The sequence below is a fragment of the Scyliorhinus torazame genome, chromosome 14 (assembly GCF_047496885.1).
Source record: "Scyliorhinus torazame isolate Kashiwa2021f chromosome 14, sScyTor2.1, whole genome shotgun sequence".
Lineage (NCBI taxonomy): Eukaryota > Metazoa > Chordata > Chondrichthyes > Carcharhiniformes > Scyliorhinidae > Scyliorhinus > Scyliorhinus torazame.
Window position 1 is genome coordinate 96421561 of NC_092720.1, and position 19701 is coordinate 96441261.

General features: G+C 45.2%; 1 protein-coding gene across 1 annotated transcript in view; it reads left to right on the top strand.

The window, feature by feature from the left end:
• Positions 1-5612, top strand: part of prss59 (serine protease 59, putative) — a 114818-nt gene extending 109206 nt beyond the window's left edge. Inside the window, exon 9 of the mRNA XM_072474522.1 lies at positions 5291-5612. Coding sequence (XP_072330623.1) covers positions 5291-5400 — 110 coding nt within the window. The 3' untranslated portion in view covers positions 5401-5612. The remainder of the gene's footprint in view (positions 1-5290) is intronic.
• Positions 5613-19701: the final 14089 nt, after the last annotated feature.

The window sequence follows — 19701 nt, forward strand, 5'->3', positions numbered from 1 at the left end:
TATATTATGACACTGACAACACTAAAACTGACCCAGAGGCAACTGACAAACTAACTGTTCTGGTTGTCATTAATCAGGGAAAATGGACATTGAAACAAGTCATCTCAGATGTTCATTATTTTACGAGATATTCAATTGTGGCGTCATGATGTGCTCATGTCTCTCCAACCGGAAGACATCCCATTGCAGTCACTTTGTGGAGACTACTGCCTCCAATAATGTAGCTCTTGTAACAATGGCAGACGATTCCCTCCCACTGAATGTGCCTCCCTGGCGTCACTGACACACATGCTTCTTTGGTCCCTCTGCAGTAACCACACTGCAAGAATATCTGCAGAAGATTTTCAAGCTATTTGTCTGCACAAAGTCATTGCCTTGGTGTATTGTTGTTGTCATCACCGAGAACACAACAAACACACACATGCAACATACACACACATACACAAGGAATCCCTGTCCAGGCTTGTGCTCACCCACCGAGGGCTCTGACATACTCTGACTCTCGGATCAGCAAAATTTGGTGGTGAGTGCTCTGGTGATCTCCTTCTGTTTCATGATGTACTCTTTCTGCTGCAGGATGGTCTCCTAGAGGGGGAGTATGGTCCCCTTGATGATGTCCACCGGGCAACTATTATGCATTGGCACATGCAGAAGGGCAACTTCCCTCCCTCTCCCCCCTATGCAATGGAGCTGCCCGAAGAGCCCCCAAGAAGTGCCGGGGGGCATTGCCAGGGGGCAGTATCCAAGCATGTCCCTTTCTTCTCAGGGACTTTACTTACCTGTGTGCCTACAGTGTGGTCATAGCAACTGGTTTTAGTTTTTGAAAAACAGTCGCGATTAGTGCCAATGTGATATGATGAAGTTACAAGGAGGCCGGAAGTAGTGGCGTTAAGCCCACTACTGTAATATTAATTCACCAAAATCGCCTAGGAAGGGCATGAACTTCAACAATGGGGGGGTGGGGAAGATTCCGTTCTGAGATCTCGCTGGTGCAAATCCTGTTTTTGGCCTCTCGCAAAATTCAGTGGCACCCCCAGTCGACGGGGCCGTTAGATCGCATCCAATGTTTCAGCAATTTGGTTTTGAAGATGAGTAATATTTGACTTGAAACACTTTTATTTCAGATTTCTAGCAACCACAGTATTTTGCTTTTGTTTTTTAAAATAAATTTAGAGTACCCAATTCATTTTTTCCAATTAAGGGGCAATTTAGTGTGGCCAATCCAGCTACCCTGCACATCTTTGGGTTGTGGGGGCAAAACCCACGCAGACACGGATGGATGTGCAAACTCCACACGGACAGTGACCCAGAGCCGGGATCGAACCTGGGACCTCGGTGCCGTGAGGCAGCAATGCTAACCACTGTACCACCTTGCTGCCCTTTTTGCTTTTGTTTTAAGGGTTGGAGAAATATTAGGGTCCAAATTATCTTGCTAAATTTTTGTAATAGCTTTATATTTGAGTCACTGAGTGACAAAACTAAACACAGAAACGGCACTACAAATCTTTTAAAACCTATTAAAAACATGAAGATACATGTTGTTACTTTTGAGCAAGTAATTAACTGCAGAATCACGTATTGAAGCTATTTGCATGGAATTCTACTATATTATTCCATCAACTGTTTATTTGTATTCTGCAAGGATTAAGGGTTGATTCATGTTATCCACTAATCTATTTTCAAGGCACTAACTTTCTTATTCTCTCCTCAACGAATCCTTCACCAATTTTTGGGTTTAAGAATGGCTTTGAGAAAGGCGATTAAATACTGGACAGCGACACCATTAACCACCAGTTGCCTTAAAAGTTTCAGCTTTCTGTAGAATGTAACTATTAATTTTGAAAGATGGGCATGAACAAGCCAGTCATTGTTCACTTACACTACCTGTATTAGCCAACAACGTTTTTCTTTGATCAGTGAATTGTAAGCACATGTTGTTGATTTAAGTATCTCATGAAAATCTGTGAAGTGTTTAATGGTGATTTTCATGTCCTTATGTAATCATGTTTATCTATAATCACTGAAATGAGATGATTTTACTTTTATAAATCGGAATCTATTATTTTTTCAGTTACCTGATTGATATGAAAGGGCTGTTGATAGTCTTTAGCCTGTAATCAAGAAGTTCCTTTCGACAGGTATTCAGCACTGTTAAAGGGCTCATTTAATAATTTAAGACATGACTAAATTAGGTCAAATGGATCATTGCCCTGCACTCTCATCTTTTGGAGTCTATACAATGCTACTACAGTAGCTAACTTCGTTAATTAGCCTCCTTATTTTTTTTAAGAAAATAGATTATTCAGGGAATTACCTTGATAATATGCCAGTGTTCAGTTAAAAACATCAACAGTCTTTGAAAATAAAATCCTTTTTCCTATTATCCCTGTCAGACAATAAAAATCAATAAATGAGGAAGTGTGACAGCCCCTCACCCAGCATATATTTACAGTTTGCCAATACTACAGTATCGAGAAAGGACATCTTACCTATTAATACACTTAAGACTCGATTTTAAATTGAGGCAGTGATCAGCATCACACTCATCTTTCTACATTCGTCATCTCATCATCATTCCAACTTGCTTTTATTACACCTCTCACCGCACACACTATCTGCACAATCCCATACACCTCCACTTATTTCTCAACACGGTCTCATTAGTTCTCACCCTTTTTGGGGGGACAAGACTGTTCCTAATGCTAAAGAGAAGAACTGAACATCTGGAGGAGTCATCAAAATGATTGTCCTCAAGAAACCCTGGATCTCACCAGCCCAGGCAGGGACATGAGCAGAGACATGAGGGACAAATTGGCGGTGTACCCAAGTAAGTGTAACGCATTTTATCCAGCATTTCATTTAGCATAGAACAGATGCAATAAACTTAACCACTTTAATCTGCATGGTCAACACTATATGCAGCTATCCTTTCTTATCCTAACTCTTCATCCTTCTCAATTCTTCATTGACAAAAGAGAACTTTCAGGGGAACAAATAGCTGGGCTGCCTTTACAAATGGCGCCCCAATTCACGAGTGGTCTTCCTGCACTGGTGAGCTGAGCGAAATAACTTAAAGAGTGGCGTCGATGGGGAGTTCTTCCCCAAGGCCAAAAAAAAAGGCAAGGTGCTGTTCAACATGCTGTTCAGTGCACTTTAACTTGAGTCCACTGAGTCGCGCCCATTATCACTTGGCTGTTGTGTATTGACTGCCAGGATCTTCCCGGATCGCTCCTAGGATCTGCCTGGCTTGCAACACCGAGATCTAACGTGATCTCTCGTGACACTGAAATGTGAATTCCGCCCATTCGCTCAGCTCACCAGTGCAGGAAGACCACTCGTGGATTGGGGTGCCATTTTTAAAGGCAAAACCACTTGCTAAAAATCTGCATATTAAACCAAGATAGCTAGACTCACTTTAATGTGCAGATTCCTGAGTTTCCTGAGGACTGGGATCAATCTCCCTTGCCTTGGACGAGCGTTGTTCAAACGGTGACGAGACGGAACTGCATTTGTGGGGGTCTCCCAGGGGATTGGAGGTCCTCAGGTGCATGCCCTTTGGGCATGGTGGCATTTGGGCACCCTGGCACTGCCAGCCTGGCACCCTGGTGATGCTACCTGGGTGCCAGCCTGACACGGTGCCCAGGTGGCATTGCCAGGGCATCAGCTTGCCACTGCCAAGGTGCCAATCTGGAATTCCTCCCATAGTGCGTTGAGGCTTGGGGTAGTCGGGCGGTGCTTCAGGGGCCTCGGAGATCATGACACCATTTAAAAATGACATCCCCGTCTCTCGCTACACTGAGGAGTTCTGGCGAGCAGAGCTCCTCAGTGTACAAAACGGTGTGATGTGCGGCCTCAGCCGTGCATTCCCCATTGAGGCACCTTATCAAACGTGAATTGCGTTTTATAGCCTTGTGTTTCTAGGCGCTGTGAGAAACACAGCGGCTAAACGTACTCGCTATGGAACTTTGTTCCCAATTAGTTAAATCGCGCCCAGAAACATTTCCATTAGATCGCTCCTATAATCTGCCTTCTAGCAATAATGCAATTACAAATGTTTTACTTATAAATTTAAATGACAGACAGGAGATATACTGACTTTGCATTCTGAATGTTCTACAATTCATATAAAACAGGCGGCATTGTACAGGTTTATTTTTCAGGCAAACCCCAGTGGTGTTTCCAATTTTTATCCTCAGCACAGCGTTTAGTTCATTTGACATTACTTTTGTCTTCCCATTAAGAGCTTTTCCAGGTGATTGGCCTGTCTCAAACTGATAGGTTTGCATATCTCATGATTACTTTAATCCTTTTACGAATATTCCAGATTTTTATCATCCACAATGTAATGTAATCTTGGATCAAGTCCTTTTAAACTTTTCAGCCTTTCCAAGAGAAAAAGCAGAGAAATAAAAAGACAAATAGAATGCTGTTCAGCCTAATAAGTGGCCACAGTTTTGATAGCAATATTATAATTAATTGCTCATGTGAAACTATCAATTAAATGTTAAAATATTACAATAAAGACAAGAAATGCGCAATGTGGTATGTTGAATCATTTTGTTGTAGGTTTAATCTCCAACCAATCTTTGTGAAGTCTCATTTGCTGCTATCCAATTTTTAGGAAGGGAGACTAAAATTTGAACAGCTCAAATCTAATTTTCAAACGGATAAAACGAAGAGCAACCAAAGTGTGTTGAAAAAATAATTTATAACCAGCACGAAAAACCAGCTGAACAAGATACACACTTTCAAAGAAAGGATTGGTTAAAAACCTTTATAGAAGGCAGAGGGGATGGGGGGTATGGTAGGGAGGGCTGGTTGGCTATTTATTGAGTTATGCTATGTTCTCCTGTGTGTTATCTGTTAGTTACCTTTTTTTATCTTGGTTGTGGTTTTATTTGATGTTTATTTCTAAGTGCCTTAATAAAAATATATATATTTAAACTTTATAGAAAATGTTTTAGTTTTAGTTTGTTTTTAATCTTGAAGATAGATTTATTGTGCCTAACATTCTTAAGTGCTGAGCATATATGTCTGCATCTGGTTTGACTTATGGAAATGTTAGTGAATTTCAGAAAGGCAGGTAGGCTTTTTATAAGTGATGCTTGGGTGTGTAAATTAACAGGTAATCATTGATGTTAAACTGAGGGGAGTATACCTGCATGCTGGATAAAGCTGGCATGTTCTTAAATAAATAAATATAAATGAGGGCTGTGAAAGTACAGTGCATATAAGCTAGTTTTTATTTAAGGATTTTCATTTTTGTCTGTTTCCTTAATCACCCAAACAGGTACAGCCCATTGTGCTGACATGTACCCAGAAAAAACAACTGACATACCACAACTCATTAGAGCAAGAGAAGAAATCTTTCGGCGACTCAAAACCTGGATTGAAGAATGAAGTCTTTTTATCTATGTGAGAATGAAACTTTATAAAAGGATTCAGAACTTTAGGGATTTAGCTGTACTTTTTTCTCTGCTCGACCTGGTCGTATCGAATGTCACAAAGAAGTGTTCGTTCCATTTTTCCCATCCAACATTTGTTAATGCAATGCCTTTCTGTATAAACTGTATTATTACTAGTGATGATATATTAAAATGCTTTTCTCAATATATCTTCTAACCATATTGATTTATGGTTTAGTCCGCAGAATGAGTGTTAACTCATACTTGCAGAATTCTACAAGTAAAGAAACTCAACATGTCAAAGAGTAAATGTGTGCTATTCCACTGTTACACATTTTTATAATTTGTTATTTGCAGTCTAAGGAATTCACGTTATCCAGTTTAGGGTGGTCTAATTGAAGCTCCAGATGTGAAAATTATATATATGGGGCGAAATTCTCCCCCAACGGCGGGATGCCCGCCGACTGGCGCCAAAGCCGGCGCCAATCAGACGGGCATCGCGCCGGCCCAAAGGTGCGGAAGTCTCCGCATCTTTGGCGGCCTAGCCCCAACATTGAGGGGCTAGGCCGACGCCGGAGGGATTTCCGCCCCGCCAGCTGGCGGAAATGGCGTTTGTTGCCCCGCCAGCTGGCGCGGAAATGCGGCGCATGCGCGGGAGCGTCAGCGGCCGCTGTCAGTTTCCCAGCGCATGCGCGGGAGCGTCAGCGGCCGCTGTCAGTTTCCCGCGCATGCGTAGTGGGGAGAGTCTCTTCCGCCTCCGCCATGGTGGAGGCCGTAGCGGAGGCGGAAGGGAAAGAGTGCCCCCACGGCACAGGCCCGCACGCGGATCGGTGGGCCCCGATCGCGGGCCAGGCCACCGTTGGGGCACCCCCCGGGGTCAGATCGCCCCGCGCCCCCCTCCAGGACCCCGGAGCCCGCCCACGCCGCCTGGTCCCGCCGGTAAATACCAGGTTTGATTTACGTCGGCGGGACAGGCAATTCCTGGGCGGGACTTCGGCCCATCCGGGCCGGAGAATCCAGCGGGGGGTCCCGCCAACCGGCGCGGCCGGATTCCCGCCCCCGCCCAATCTCTGGGAGCGGAGACTTCGGCGGGGGCGTGGGCGGGATTCACGGCGGCCAACGGCCATTCTCCGACCCGGCGGGGGGTCGGAGAATGACGCCCATGATCTTGGAAATCTTTTGATCTCCCACCTTAATGAGAACAAATATTTTCTGGGCGGAGGAGGGGAAATCTAATATGGCTTGTGTGAATTGCCCTCAGTTTTCAATAGTTCGACACCAGGGAAGGAAAATAGGGGAGATATTTTATTAATTGAGCACTGGTAAATCCAGTAAAATTAGAGGGATTGAGGAAAAGATAGATTAGAAGCCATTCAGCTGTAAAAAGTCAACTTCCAATTCCAATTCTGGAATAATTTGTTGAGTTGGGTCCAGGAGTTGGCTGTTTCAACATGTCCAACGAGACTGACAAATCAAGTTATTTTTACAATATTTTTTTCTGTGAGTTGCTCTGCAATAAACACTTGTTGATGTAAATTGTAAAAACAAACCTTAGGCAATTGCAAGTTAAGCATATATATTTATATAAGAGGAATAGATCTGGCAATGCATCTTTTGGACCTCACAATTCAAGCAATTATACTAGGGATTTTCTCTCAAGTTCCTGTGGTAAAATGTCACATTGTGGTAAGAAACAATTTTTGACTTTGAAAGTATTCATTTATTGTAAATGATAATTGTTTTCCTATTGTTTGAAAGTTCCATTAGATCTACAATATATTGGGGTAAAAACCAGTCCAGCATTTAAGGGGGTCTGGGCATGGTTTTTCAGCCAGTCTTGCCAGCGGGATCTTCCAGTCCCCTCAGCAGCGACCCCCCACCCCTGTGGGTTTCTCAGCGGCAGAGGGTACGAACAATGAGACACCCCGTTGACAGCAAGCAGACCAGAAGATTCCACCATCAGCCAATGGCAGGCTGCCTCTGCAAAACATGCCACAGGGAAGGGGTGGAAAACTTACCCTCCATTTTTCAGACCAAAAATTCAGTTTTTGCAGATACTCGACATAGAAATCAACACCCTCCAACCGCCTTTCCAGCCACGACACGCTATACTTGCACTGGCAATCAGCCTCCATATTTTTGCACCCTGTAAATACATGTTTTACTTACCAGTGCCTTATAACTAGGCAGTAGGGATCATGCAGACGGTAAGGGCTGCGTCACAAAGACGCACAAGAGTTTACGACATGTCCAATCTTCACAATGGATGCTGATGACATTTCAAAATGGCAACCACCCGCACCCACGCCAGCAGTTCAAAGTCATACTTGACTAATCAATCGATTCCTGTTTTTGGAGGGATTGTTTGAGGCTTCAAAGGTCGAGTTAAATGCTGACGTTTACAGTAATCAATTTGTATTGCGGTTTAATTGTTTCCTATTGTACATTCAGTGGAGCTCAACAAGCACTGAGATAGTTTGCTGGTTTTGGTGCTGCGTCTGCCTTTCCTTCGTTTATATTTTCTTGGGGGGAATGACATAAGATTTTATGATCATTTTTTTCAAAGCACAATACTGTCTGATTGACAAATTGGACATTGTTCATGCAATGCAAGTTCAGATACAGCACAGAAATAAAATTTGCATTGCAAATCACATGATTGCTTAATAGTAACATTTTCCACAGCATCAGTCCTCTGATCTCCTGGTGTAAGATTTCTAAATTAATTTAAAATTATTCATCACGTTTGGGTGCATGGGACTGAATTGCAGCTGCCTCAATCCCACTGGGATAGTTTCACAGCCCGGCAGGTGAGGACATTAAATCGAACTGACCTCCTTTGATTACCCACTTACCGTTCATTACAGTTTGTAGGATTTTTACCAGAGGTGAGAGCATTACTTTCCAGAGGTTGATTACACTACTTTCTACCCCCACCACCTTCCTTCAAAACTGCTGTCATCGTCTCTCTCCTGAAAATAAAACGACTGACCTTTCTGTCCTTGCATACTATTGCCCCATTTCCAACCTCCTTTTCCAATCCAAAATCCTTGTGCATGCTGTTGCCTCCCAAATCTGTTCCCTTCTTCCCCACAATTCCACACCTGAACTCTTCAATCAGGCTTCTGTTCCTCCCACAGTACTGAATCAGCCCCTATCAAAGTCACTGTTGACATTCTTTGTGACAATGACTGTGATAAATTATCCATCATCATGCTGTTCAACCTATCTGGCATCTTTGACACAGTCAATCATATTAGCTTCCTCTAATGCCTCCTTCATTGTCCAACTGGAATTCCTCGTGCTTGGTTCTATTCGTATTTTGTCTGATTATTGATGGAGAATCGATTGCAATAGCTTTTCTTCCCGTACCATGCCTATGCCTCAGGGGTTCCCCGAGGATCTATCCTTGGACTGCTTCTATTTCCCATCTATGTGCTACTCGATGATATCATCCGATAATACCTCAGGCTCTAGGCCTACACTGATGACATTGAACTCCATCCCTCTAACATTTCTCTGGTGCCCTCTACTCTCTTTAATTTGTCACACTACTTGTCCAATAGCCAAAGTGGGATGAGCAGGCATTTCCTACAACTAAATATTGGGAAGACTGAAGCCATTTGATGACGCCACAAACTCCATTTTCTGGTCATCATTTCCTTTGCTGACAACTTTCTGAAGCTGAGACTGTTATGCTTGACCCCAAGGTGAGTTTCTGAACATACAACTGTTGCATCACCAAAACTACCTGTTTTCATCTCTGTAACCTTGTCTGCCTTTGATCCATCCTCAGCTCGTATGCTGCTCAAATCCTCAACCATGTCCTTATTACTCTAGACTTGACTGTTTCAGCTTTTTTTTCTGGCCAGCACCCAGTCTTCCACTCTACATAAACATGTGTTCATAAAACTCGTCTGCTTTTAACCTCAATTTGTTTTGTTCACGCATTAACCAAGCTATATTGACTCTCGATCCGGCAACACCTAAATATTAAAATCCTCAACCTTTGTTTCAAAATCCTCCATGGCTTTGCCTCTCCTCATTTCTTACCTCCTTCAGCCCTCTAAGCCTTTAAGATCTCTATACTGCTCTGATTCTGGCCTCTTGCATAGCCACAATTTTAATTACTCCACCATTGGCTGTTGTACTTTCAGATGCCTTGACCCTAAGCTCTGGGTCTTAAATTTTAGGATGGCTGGCACTTTTCTCAGCTTGGCCCCATCCACCTGAAGAGTTAGCAGGAAACACATCCCTGCCGACTCTTACAGCCCTGCTTTGATTTTATGCTTTAATGATTCATGAAGAAGTTCCACCTTGGCGAGACGCCGGCCAATCGGAATGGCCAACCAACAGCTCTCCAGCCCCTCCACCAACAGCGCTGCAGTGGCTGAAAGAAGCACTGCACAGAGCTGCCTGAGACGAATTCCTGGTAAACGGAGAAAAAGGTAAGTGTAAAGAGTCCCAGGATGGGGAAGGCATGGTAGGATAGGGTAGACCTGGAAGGTTGCAAGGATGGTATTGGGGGATAAACCTGAGGGAGGTAGGTCCTGAGGTCAATGGACCTTAAGGGGAGGGCATCACCAGTCATAAGTGGGCTTCTGATGGTGATGCCCCCCCCTCAACCCAACTGCCCAAGATCCAACTTTCTTTATTCCCCCACCCTTAGCTGTGAAATCTGGTGAACATCCACCAGCCTAAAAATTGAAGCTGGGCAGAAAATTAGGGGGGATTCCCAGAGAGGGAATACCACCTGTGGAAATTCATGCTACCCCCACACGCCTCCAGCTGCAGAACCTATCAGGGGAGGGGGCTGTGGAGTGTAAAATTCTGGTCCTGGAATTCCTTCCCTACACCTTTCTACCTCTCAAACTCTCTCTATTCTTGTTTAAGGTGCTCCTTAAAACCAAATTGGTCATCTGTCCTGATATCTCTCTTCTAGCTCAGCATCAAAAAATGTCTCTTAAACACTTTGGAATATTTTGCTATATGAATGCAAATTGTCATTGTTGTCTGCCTAAACACAGGTGGGTCTATTCCAATGGCATGCCCATGACAGGCGGACATATAACATATTTCTGATCAGTAACAGCACCAAAATCAATGCAGGCAGGGGCACAAGGGTGCATCTCTGACAGAGAAAGAGGAATTTAAAATCTAAATGTACCGCATAAGGTAATCAATTGTGATTGATTACAATCATCGCCAACGCACACTTGAGGCCTATAGAAGCAATTTGCACCCACCAGAGGAGGAATGTTTAATGCAGATGAGAATCTTGCCAAAATCATTATGGCCTCAAATTAGTCAGAAGGAAGCTGTTGCTGAGGGTAGGGGTTTGGTGGCGAAAGTTAGTTTTAATAGATAACTGATCAAACACAAGAAGGGAAACAGAAAGGAATGAGGGTGAACAAGATTAAAAAAGGTAAACAGAAATCCCATCGGAGTGAGAGCAGAATTGCTTCAAGATGGGCATTCTTGAAAGAGAAGTGGTACTGAATCAAATACTAATACAAAATCAAAATAATGAGAAAATGCTGGAAATACTCAGCAGGTCAGGAAAAAATGGTCATTTGTTTCATTGAGATATATGATATCTTAGCTTTTACATTTGCTTACACTAAGTCTCTGTGAGTCAATAATAATTAATAATCATATGGAGTATTTAATAATAATAATCGCTTATTGTCACAAGTAGGCTTCAATGAAGTTACTGAGAAAAGCCCCTAATCGCCACATTCTGGCGCCTGTTCAGGGAGGCCGGTACGGGAATTGAACCCTGTTCTGCATTAGAAGCCAGCTGTCTTAGCCCACTTGGCTAAACTTTAGAGGACATAACTTGTATTATTAATACATCTTTTTCCATTAACGTTTTGAATTTCTCCTCAACATGATTAATAGTGGAATCAATGAAGTGTCACGATGATACTATAGTTTGTTCTTTATTTCCACAAACAAAGCAAAACATTTTCAAAAAGTGACTAACCGTACTGAATGTATCAACTTTTATTTGAAACATTTTGAAATTCTAAAAAGAAATTTGTACTCACAAAATGATCCCACTCTTATTCTTCATGTGCTCCCTTGCATTGGAGAACTTGGAGGGATTACGAATCTGCAGGAGATCAGGAGAGGAGCAATGTCAGGAGTGAGGCGAAGTAAAATGTAAGCGATATCAACACAAATGAAGATACTGATTGATGTGTAGCTGGCATTCAGCTCTTTTGTCCATGTTTGATCTAAGGCTGTAATGAGGTCAAGAGCTGAATGACCTTGGCGGAGCCCAAACTCAGCATCCGTGAGCAGGTTATTGCTGAGTAAGTGCCATTTCATAGCACTGTTGATGATCCTTTCCATCACTTTGCTGATGATTGAGAGTAAACTAATGGGGCGGTAATTGGCTGGGTTGGATGTGTTCTGTTTCTTGTGTACAGGAAATACCTGGGAAATATTCCATATTGTTAGGTAGATGCCGGTGTTGTAGCTGTTCTGGAACAGCTTGTCTAGGGGCGTGGCAAGTTCTGGAACACAAGGGGCGAAATTCTCTGTAATCGGCGCGATGTCCGCTGACCGGCGCCAAAAACAGCGCAAATCAGTCCGGCATCGCGCCGCCCCAAAGGTGCGGAATCCTCCGCATCTTGAGCGGCCAAGCCCTGACCTTGATGGGCTAGGCCCGCGCCGGACTGATTTCTGCCCCGCCAGCTGGCGGAAAAGTCCTTTGGTGCCCTTCCAGCTGGCGCGGAAATGACATTGCCGGGCGGCGCATGCGCAGGAGCGTCAGCGGCCACTCACGGCATCCCTGTGCATGCGCAGTGGAGGGGGTCTCTTCCGCCTCTGCCATGGTGGAGACCATGGCGAAGGCGGAAGGAAAAGAGTGCCCCCACGGCACAGGCCCGCCCGCGGATTGGTGGGCCCCGATCGCAGGCCAGGCCACCGTGGGGGCACCCCCCCCCGGGGCCAGATCGCCCGGCGCCTCCTCCAGGACCCCGGAGCTCACACGCGCTGCCTTGTCCCGCCGGTAAGGGAGGTGGTTTAATCCACGCCGGCGGGACAGGCATTCCAGCAGCGGACTTCGGCCCATCTGGGCCGGAGAATCGGTGGCGGGGGCCCGCCAACCGGCACGGCGCGATTCCCACCCCCGCCTAATCTCCGGTGCCTGAAAATTCGGCAACCGGCAGGGGCGGGATTCACGCCAGCCCACGGCGATTCTCCGACCCGGCGGGGGGTCGGAGAATCCCGCCCAAGGTGTCAGTACTGTTGCTGGAATTCTGCCAGGGCCCAAATACTCTGCAGTATTCAGATATTTCTTGATATCACATGGAGTCAATCGAATTGGCTGAAGATTGACACCTATGATGCTGGGGACCTCTGGTGGAGGCTAAGATGGATCATCCACGCGGCACTTCTGGCTGAAGACTGTTATGAATGCTTCAGCCTTATCTCTTGGTGGCAAGAGTTTGGGGAGTCAAGAAGTGAGGTACATAAGAACATAAGAATATAAGAACTAGGAGCAGGAGTAGGCCATCTGGCCCCTCGAGCCTGCTGCACCATTCAATGAGATCATGGCTGATCTTTTGTGGACTCAGCTCCACTTTCCGGCCCAAACACCATAACCCTTAATCCCTTTATTCTTCAAAAAACTATCTATCTTTATCTTTAAAACATTTAATGAAGGAGCCTCTACTGCTTCACTGGGCAAGGAATTCCCCAGATTCACAACCCTTTGGGTGAAGAAGTTCCTCCTAAACTCAGTCCCATGACGCAGAATTCCTCGCCTCTGATCTGCTGTTGTAGCCACAGTAATATATGGCTGGACCAGATATGTTTCTAGTCAATAGTAACCCCAGGAAGTTTATGGTGGAGGAGTGAGTGATGGTAAATCCACTGAATATCAAGGGGTTTGTGGAGTGCTGTTGGAGAAGGTGATTAGATTCTCTTTTGATAGCGATGGTAATTTTCGGGCATGTGTGTAACAAATGTTACTTGCCACTTATCAACTCAAGCTTGAATATTGTCCAGGTTGTTGGTGCCTCTGCTGGCCTCAATTGATGAATGCAGACAGAATTGACTACACACTACCAGTTGAATTAATACAAATTTATTAAAGCTATGTGTTCATTTAAACAATTACATAAGTTGCAAGACTCATGACTTGAATCAAAGATATACTATCCGATGAGAGAAAACTTGGCCAGGTTCACTCTGAAGGGTGTGTCCTGGTGAGCCTTTGGACTCAGGTTTGATTGGACGATGGTTGATCCCCAGGGTTATCGCCATTGAAATCTCGGTTGTCTGTATCTCAGTTAAACAAAATGTTCAGCTTCTAGATGTCATTCGAATCTGTGCTTCATGTTCCAAAAACAAGGGTGTTGTCATTGATGTTTTCGTTCTCTGGTTCCCATGAAAGTCATTCTGCAAAGGGCTGCAGTTTTGTCTCACTGCCTGTTTAATGTTAGTCATTTTCTTCTTTTCCCATCATGCCTTATGACACAATGTTAGCCATTGTCCTCTTCTACCATCATGCCTAATAGTTAATTGGCTGGTTTAGCACAGTGAGCTAAAAGCTGGCTTGTAATGCAGAACAAGGCCAGCAGCGAGGGTTCAATTCCCATACTGGCCTTGCTGGAATGTGGCAACTAGGGGCTTTTCACAGTAACTTCATTGAAGCCTACTTGTGATAACAAGCAATTATTATTATTATTAATTGTCCCACTCAACAAAGTCTTACTGCATACAGTCACAGGCAGCTTCAGTATCTGAGGAGCACTGAATGGTACTGAACATTGGGCAATCATTAGTGAACATAACCACTTTTCGTGATGTAGAGAGGGTCATTGATGAAGTAGCTGAAGATGGCCTCAGACATTGCCCTGAGGAACTCCTGCAGTGATGACCTGGGACTGAGACAATTGGCTGGATTCTGTTGGGGGAATGGCCTCTCAGGGGAAAGCAGCAACAGCAAAATTCATTGCACCATGGTTGGCTCTGCTGCATGGGAGAGAAGTAAAAAGTCTGGGAATGCAATAGTTAGAGGGGATTCAATTGTAAGGTGAATAGATAATCATTTCTGTGGCTGCAAACGCAGCTCCAGGATGATATATTGCCTTCCTGGTGCTAGGGTGAAGGATGTCTCAGAGCGGCGACAGAGCATTCTGGAGAGGGAGGGTAATCAGCCAGTGATCATGGTACACATCAGTACAAATAACATGGGTTAAAAAAAAGGGATGAGGTGCTAAAAGCAGAATATAGCGAGCTAGGAAGCAAGTTGAAACATAGGACCTCAGAGGTTGCAATTTCAGGATTACTACCAGTGCCACTTGCTAATTAGAGCAGAAATAGCAGGGTATATTAGATGAATGCGTGGCGGAAGAGATAGAGGGTTTCAGATTCCTGGGATTTTGGTTAGGAGGAGGAGGGAGGGAGGTAAACACTAATGTAATGTTTCGGGCTTAAATATGAGGAGAGTTAGGATTATAACCACGAGAGTTTAGAAGAATCGGGGTGGGGGGGGGGATCTCATAGAAACCTATTAAAGTCTAACAGGGCTAGACAGATGTGGTATCGGGGGCGGTGGGGGGCACCCAGTCCAGTTGATCTGCTTAGGGGGGTGGGTGGGCACGCAGTCCAGCTGATCTGCTCAGTGCCTATCACATGGGCGTGCACAAAGGGGCAATTTAGCATGGCCAATCCACCTACCCTTCACATCTTTGGGTTGTGGGGGTGAGACCCACGCAGACACGGGGAGAATGTGCAAACTCCACAAGGACAGTGACCAGCGGCCGGTATTGAACCTGGGTCCTCGGTACTGTGAGGCAGCAGTGCTAACCACAGCGATACCGTGCCACCCATTTGGTGCTGGACTTTGAACCCCATCCAGTGTCCTTTCTATGCCCTTGTTACCCTAGTGCTTCCTCCAAGTGGTGCCCAACATGAGGAGCACTGATTCATCAGTTGAGGGAGGGTTGTAGGTCATAATCAGCAGGAGGTTTTCTTGCTCATGTTTGACATGGTGTTTTGAGACTTCATGGATCCAAAGTCAATGTTTTTTAAAAATAAGTTTAGAGTACCCAATTCATTTTTTCCAATTAAGGGGCAATTTAGCATGGCCAATCCACCTACCCTGCACATCTTTGGGTTGTGGTGGCGAAACCCACGCAAACATGGGGAGAGTTGTTCCTCTGTTTAAGAAGGGTAGCAAGGATAATCCCGGGAACTACAGGCCGGTGAGCCTTACTTCAGTGGTAGGGAAATTACTGGAGAGAATTCTTCGAGACAGGATCTACTCCCATTTGGAAGCAAATGGACGTATTAGTGAGAGGCAGCACGGTTTTGTGAAGGGGAGGTCGTGTCTCACTAACTTGATAGAGTTTTTCGAGGAGGTCACTAAGATGATTGATGCAGGTAGGGCAGTAGATGTTGTCTATATGGACTTCAGTAAGGCCTTTGACAAGGTCCCTCATGGTAGACTATTACAAAAGGTGAAGTCACACGGGATCAGGGGTGAGCTGGCAAGGTGGATACAGAACTGGCTAGGCCATAGAAGGCAGAGAGTAGCAATGGAGGGATGCTTTTCTAATTGGAGGGCTGTGACCAGTGGTGTTCCACAGGGATCAGTGCTGGGACCTTTGCTCTTTGTAGTATATATAAATGATTTGGAGGAAAATGTAACTGGTCTGATTAGTAAGTTTGCAGACGACACAAAGGTTGGTGGAATTGCGGATAGCGATGAGGACTGTCGGAGGATACAGCAGGATTTAGATTGTCTGGAGACTTGGGCGGAGAGATGGCAGATGGAGTTTAATCCGGACAAATGTGAGGTAATGCATTTTGGAAGGTCTAATGCAGGTAGGGAATATACAGTGAATGGTAGAACCCTCAAGAGTATTGAAAGTCAAAGAGATCTAGGAGTACAGGTCCACAGGTCATTGAAAGGGGCAACACAGGTGGAGAAGGTAGTCAAGAAGGCATACGGCATGCTTGCCTTCATTGGCCGGGGCATTGAGTATAAGAATTGGCAAGTCATGTTGCAGCTGTATAGAACCTTAGTTAGGCCACACTTGGGGTATAGTGTTCAATTCTGGTCGCCACACTACCAGAAGGATGTGGAGGCTTTAGAGAGGGTGCAGAAGAGATTTACCAGAATGTTGCCTGGTATGGAGGGCATTAGCTATGAGGAGCGGTTGAATAAACTCGGTTTGTTCTCACTGAAACGAAGGAGGTTGAGGGGAGACCTGATAGAGGTATACAAAATTATGAGGGGCATAGACAGAGTGGATAGTCAGAGGCTTTTCCCCAGGGTAGAGGGGTCAATTACTAGGGGGCATAGGTTTAAGGTGAGAGGGGCATGGTTTAGAGTAGATGTACGAGGCAAGTTTTTTACGCAGAGGGTAGTGGGTGCCTGGAACTCGCTACCGGAGGAGGTTGTGGAAGCAGGGACGATAGGTTCATTTAAGGGGCATCTTGACAAATATATGAATAGGATGGGAATAGAAGGATACGGACCCAGGAAGTGTAGAAGATTGTAGTTTAGTCGGGCAGCATGGTCGGCACGGGCTTGGAGGGCCGAAGGGCCTGTTCCTGTGCTGTACATTTCTTTGTTCTTTGTTGTTTAGTGTGCAAACTCCACACGGATAGTGACCCAGAGCCGGGATTGAACCTGGGACCTCGGCGCCATGAGACTGCAGTGCTACCACAGCGCCACAGCTGCCCTCCAAAGTCAATTTTGAGGATTCCAGGGCTGGGCCCTCTCAAATGTAAACCATTGTACTGCATCTTTTGATGGGTCTGTCCTACCAGTGGGATAGGGCATACCCAGAGATGGTGCTGGAGGAGTATGTGGCATTATGTTGTTGCTGTTGCTTGACCATCTTGTTGCTTGAGCATCCTGTGAGACAGCTCTCCCAGTTTTGCCGTAAGTCCCCAGATGTAAACGACTTTGTGTATTGACTGGGCAGGGTGTGCCTTTGTTAATGACTGATGCCAAGGCCAATGCCTGGTGTTCCTTCTGGTTTTATTCTGTTTCCAATTTTCTGCAGTGATTTGGTACAATTAAGTGGCTTGCTGAGTCTCACATCTTAAACAATTTATCCATCAGGCAGTTCCATAAATTTCTAAAGAACATTTCCATCGTGTTTTTTTCAATATTGGGCATGATTCACCCGAAACATTTCTATGTTCAGTTTTGGGTATGTTTGGCAGAGTGTTTCTCAGTGGTTGAAGCGCCGAGAAAAACCTCACTATTCAACGGCACTTTGCCTTTTTTTTGGTCTCGGGAAGATTCTCTCCATCAAGGCCACACTGACAGGGATTGTCTACTGGTAAGTTGAAAAGGCTCCTCGCATATCTGGGACACATTTTGGAAGGCTGCCCGAATCAGTCCCAGGGTGGCACTCCCAAGGTGCCTGGGTGGCACTGCCAGGGTGCCTGGCTGGCAGTGCCAAGTGTCCCAGGTGCCAGAGGAACAGCCAGAGTACCATCCAGCCATGTCCCCAACCACCCGGGGGTCTCGAATGGCCTGGGAGACCTCCAAGTGTTGTTACCCCTGGTCCACATTTGTGTGGACGAGTACCTGGCAAGGTCTTCCAGGTGGGACCATTGAGTTCCAGACGCCAGCAGAATCTGGCAAAAGTATATTTAAATGAGCTATATGGCTCATCTAAATATGCTGATCTGGATATCACACCCAGTGAGGGTGTTTTTACTATCAATTTCTATATGTACTGCATTTAAAATCAAAAAAACAGGAATTCATGTTAATCCTCAACCTAATTTCCAGTAAATTGAAACAATTTTACTCACAAATAAGTCTAAATAACTAGAAGCTGATGGGTGATGGTGAATTTGACGGAAGTCCTACACTAGTTTTACACTAGTGTGAATTTTCCGTGGGATATTCCAGTGGTGTCCGCCATGGCAGATAGTGAAATCTGCTGGAGGGCGGCGTGAAACTGATTTGCATCCCATTGAAGGCTTGACAGGAATCTTCCTCCCATGCCCAATTCTCCATGACCTCAGTGGGAAAACACAGTGCATACCTCGAATAACGTGTTGTGCAGAAGTCGGGACTCACCTGAACAATGCCTGTTACTACCTCTGGAGTTCGGGATGGAGGCTGCCGACAACCCTGGACTCTGTAACACCACAACAGTGGGTGAGGGGAGCATCTACAGGTGAACCTTCCAGATTTAGTGTCTTCAAAGAGGTCCGCCTTCCAGCCTCAGAAAGTTCCTGGAGATCGATCGTCTTTTTCAGGAGGACCATCTTCTTTCTTCAATGGTGGGTCAGTGATATTGGACATTGTTATATTACCATTTGTGGTAATATGTTGTGTTCTTTGTCTTTTCTTCCAGAATGATCCGATGTGTTGTTGACAAAGAATCCACCAATCAAAAGATTGAAACAAAACTAATTTATTATAATACTATTAATTAAATGAGGTTTGCACACTCTACTGAGCTACAGATACGAATTAAGTAATATTGAATCTGTCGAGCAGTACTCAATAATCTAAAGAGTCACTAACTACACTATGATCTAACCTTGTGTTAACTCTGTCTAATCTAGACTTCCGGTGGCGTTTGCGAGCGGGTCGGCCGCATTGAGAAGAGCTCCTGCCGGTGGCCACTATTAGCGGCGCTTTCGGGAGATTTCCCGATTCTTCGCGCTCCACCCCCCCCCCCGATTGTTGTCGTCCTTTCAGGCTGTCCCGGGCGTCAAGCGGGGCCGGTTTGAAAACCGCCGAGGAACCCCGCGCGGGTGTCGGAGCAAGGGGGGCGGAGCCAAACGGAGGATGAGGTGACAGGCCTGACGCCAGGGCGCGATGTAGGTGAGATGTTCCACATCGTGTGGCTCTCGCCTAGAATGTTTTAAGAAGACTGAAGTCCGGTTCCAGAGGAATTCGTGAGGAATACAAAAAAGAAGAGAATGACATTTTAAAGAAAGTTTGTGAAAAAAAAAAAAAAATTCTTCTTTTTCTTGAAGGAAGAATTTTTTTTTTTTTTAAAAGATTGAAGAAGGAAAGAAGGGGGAAAAAAAGGAAAAATAATAAGTCGTTAAAGGATGCAAAAAGCAGCGTCGAAGAAGGGAGGAAGCGCGGGCTCGACGTTGAATGAGAGGACCAACAAAAGCGCTGACAAGATGGCGGATGCAGGACTGCTAGGTGGGGCCACACTGCTTTCGGTGGAAAAGATGACCGAGGTGATGGCTGTGGAGTTGGAAAAGCAGTTTGCGAGGCACATGGAGGTTTTGATGAAGGAGATGGCGGTCGCATTGAAGTCATTGGTGGAGGAGGCAGTCG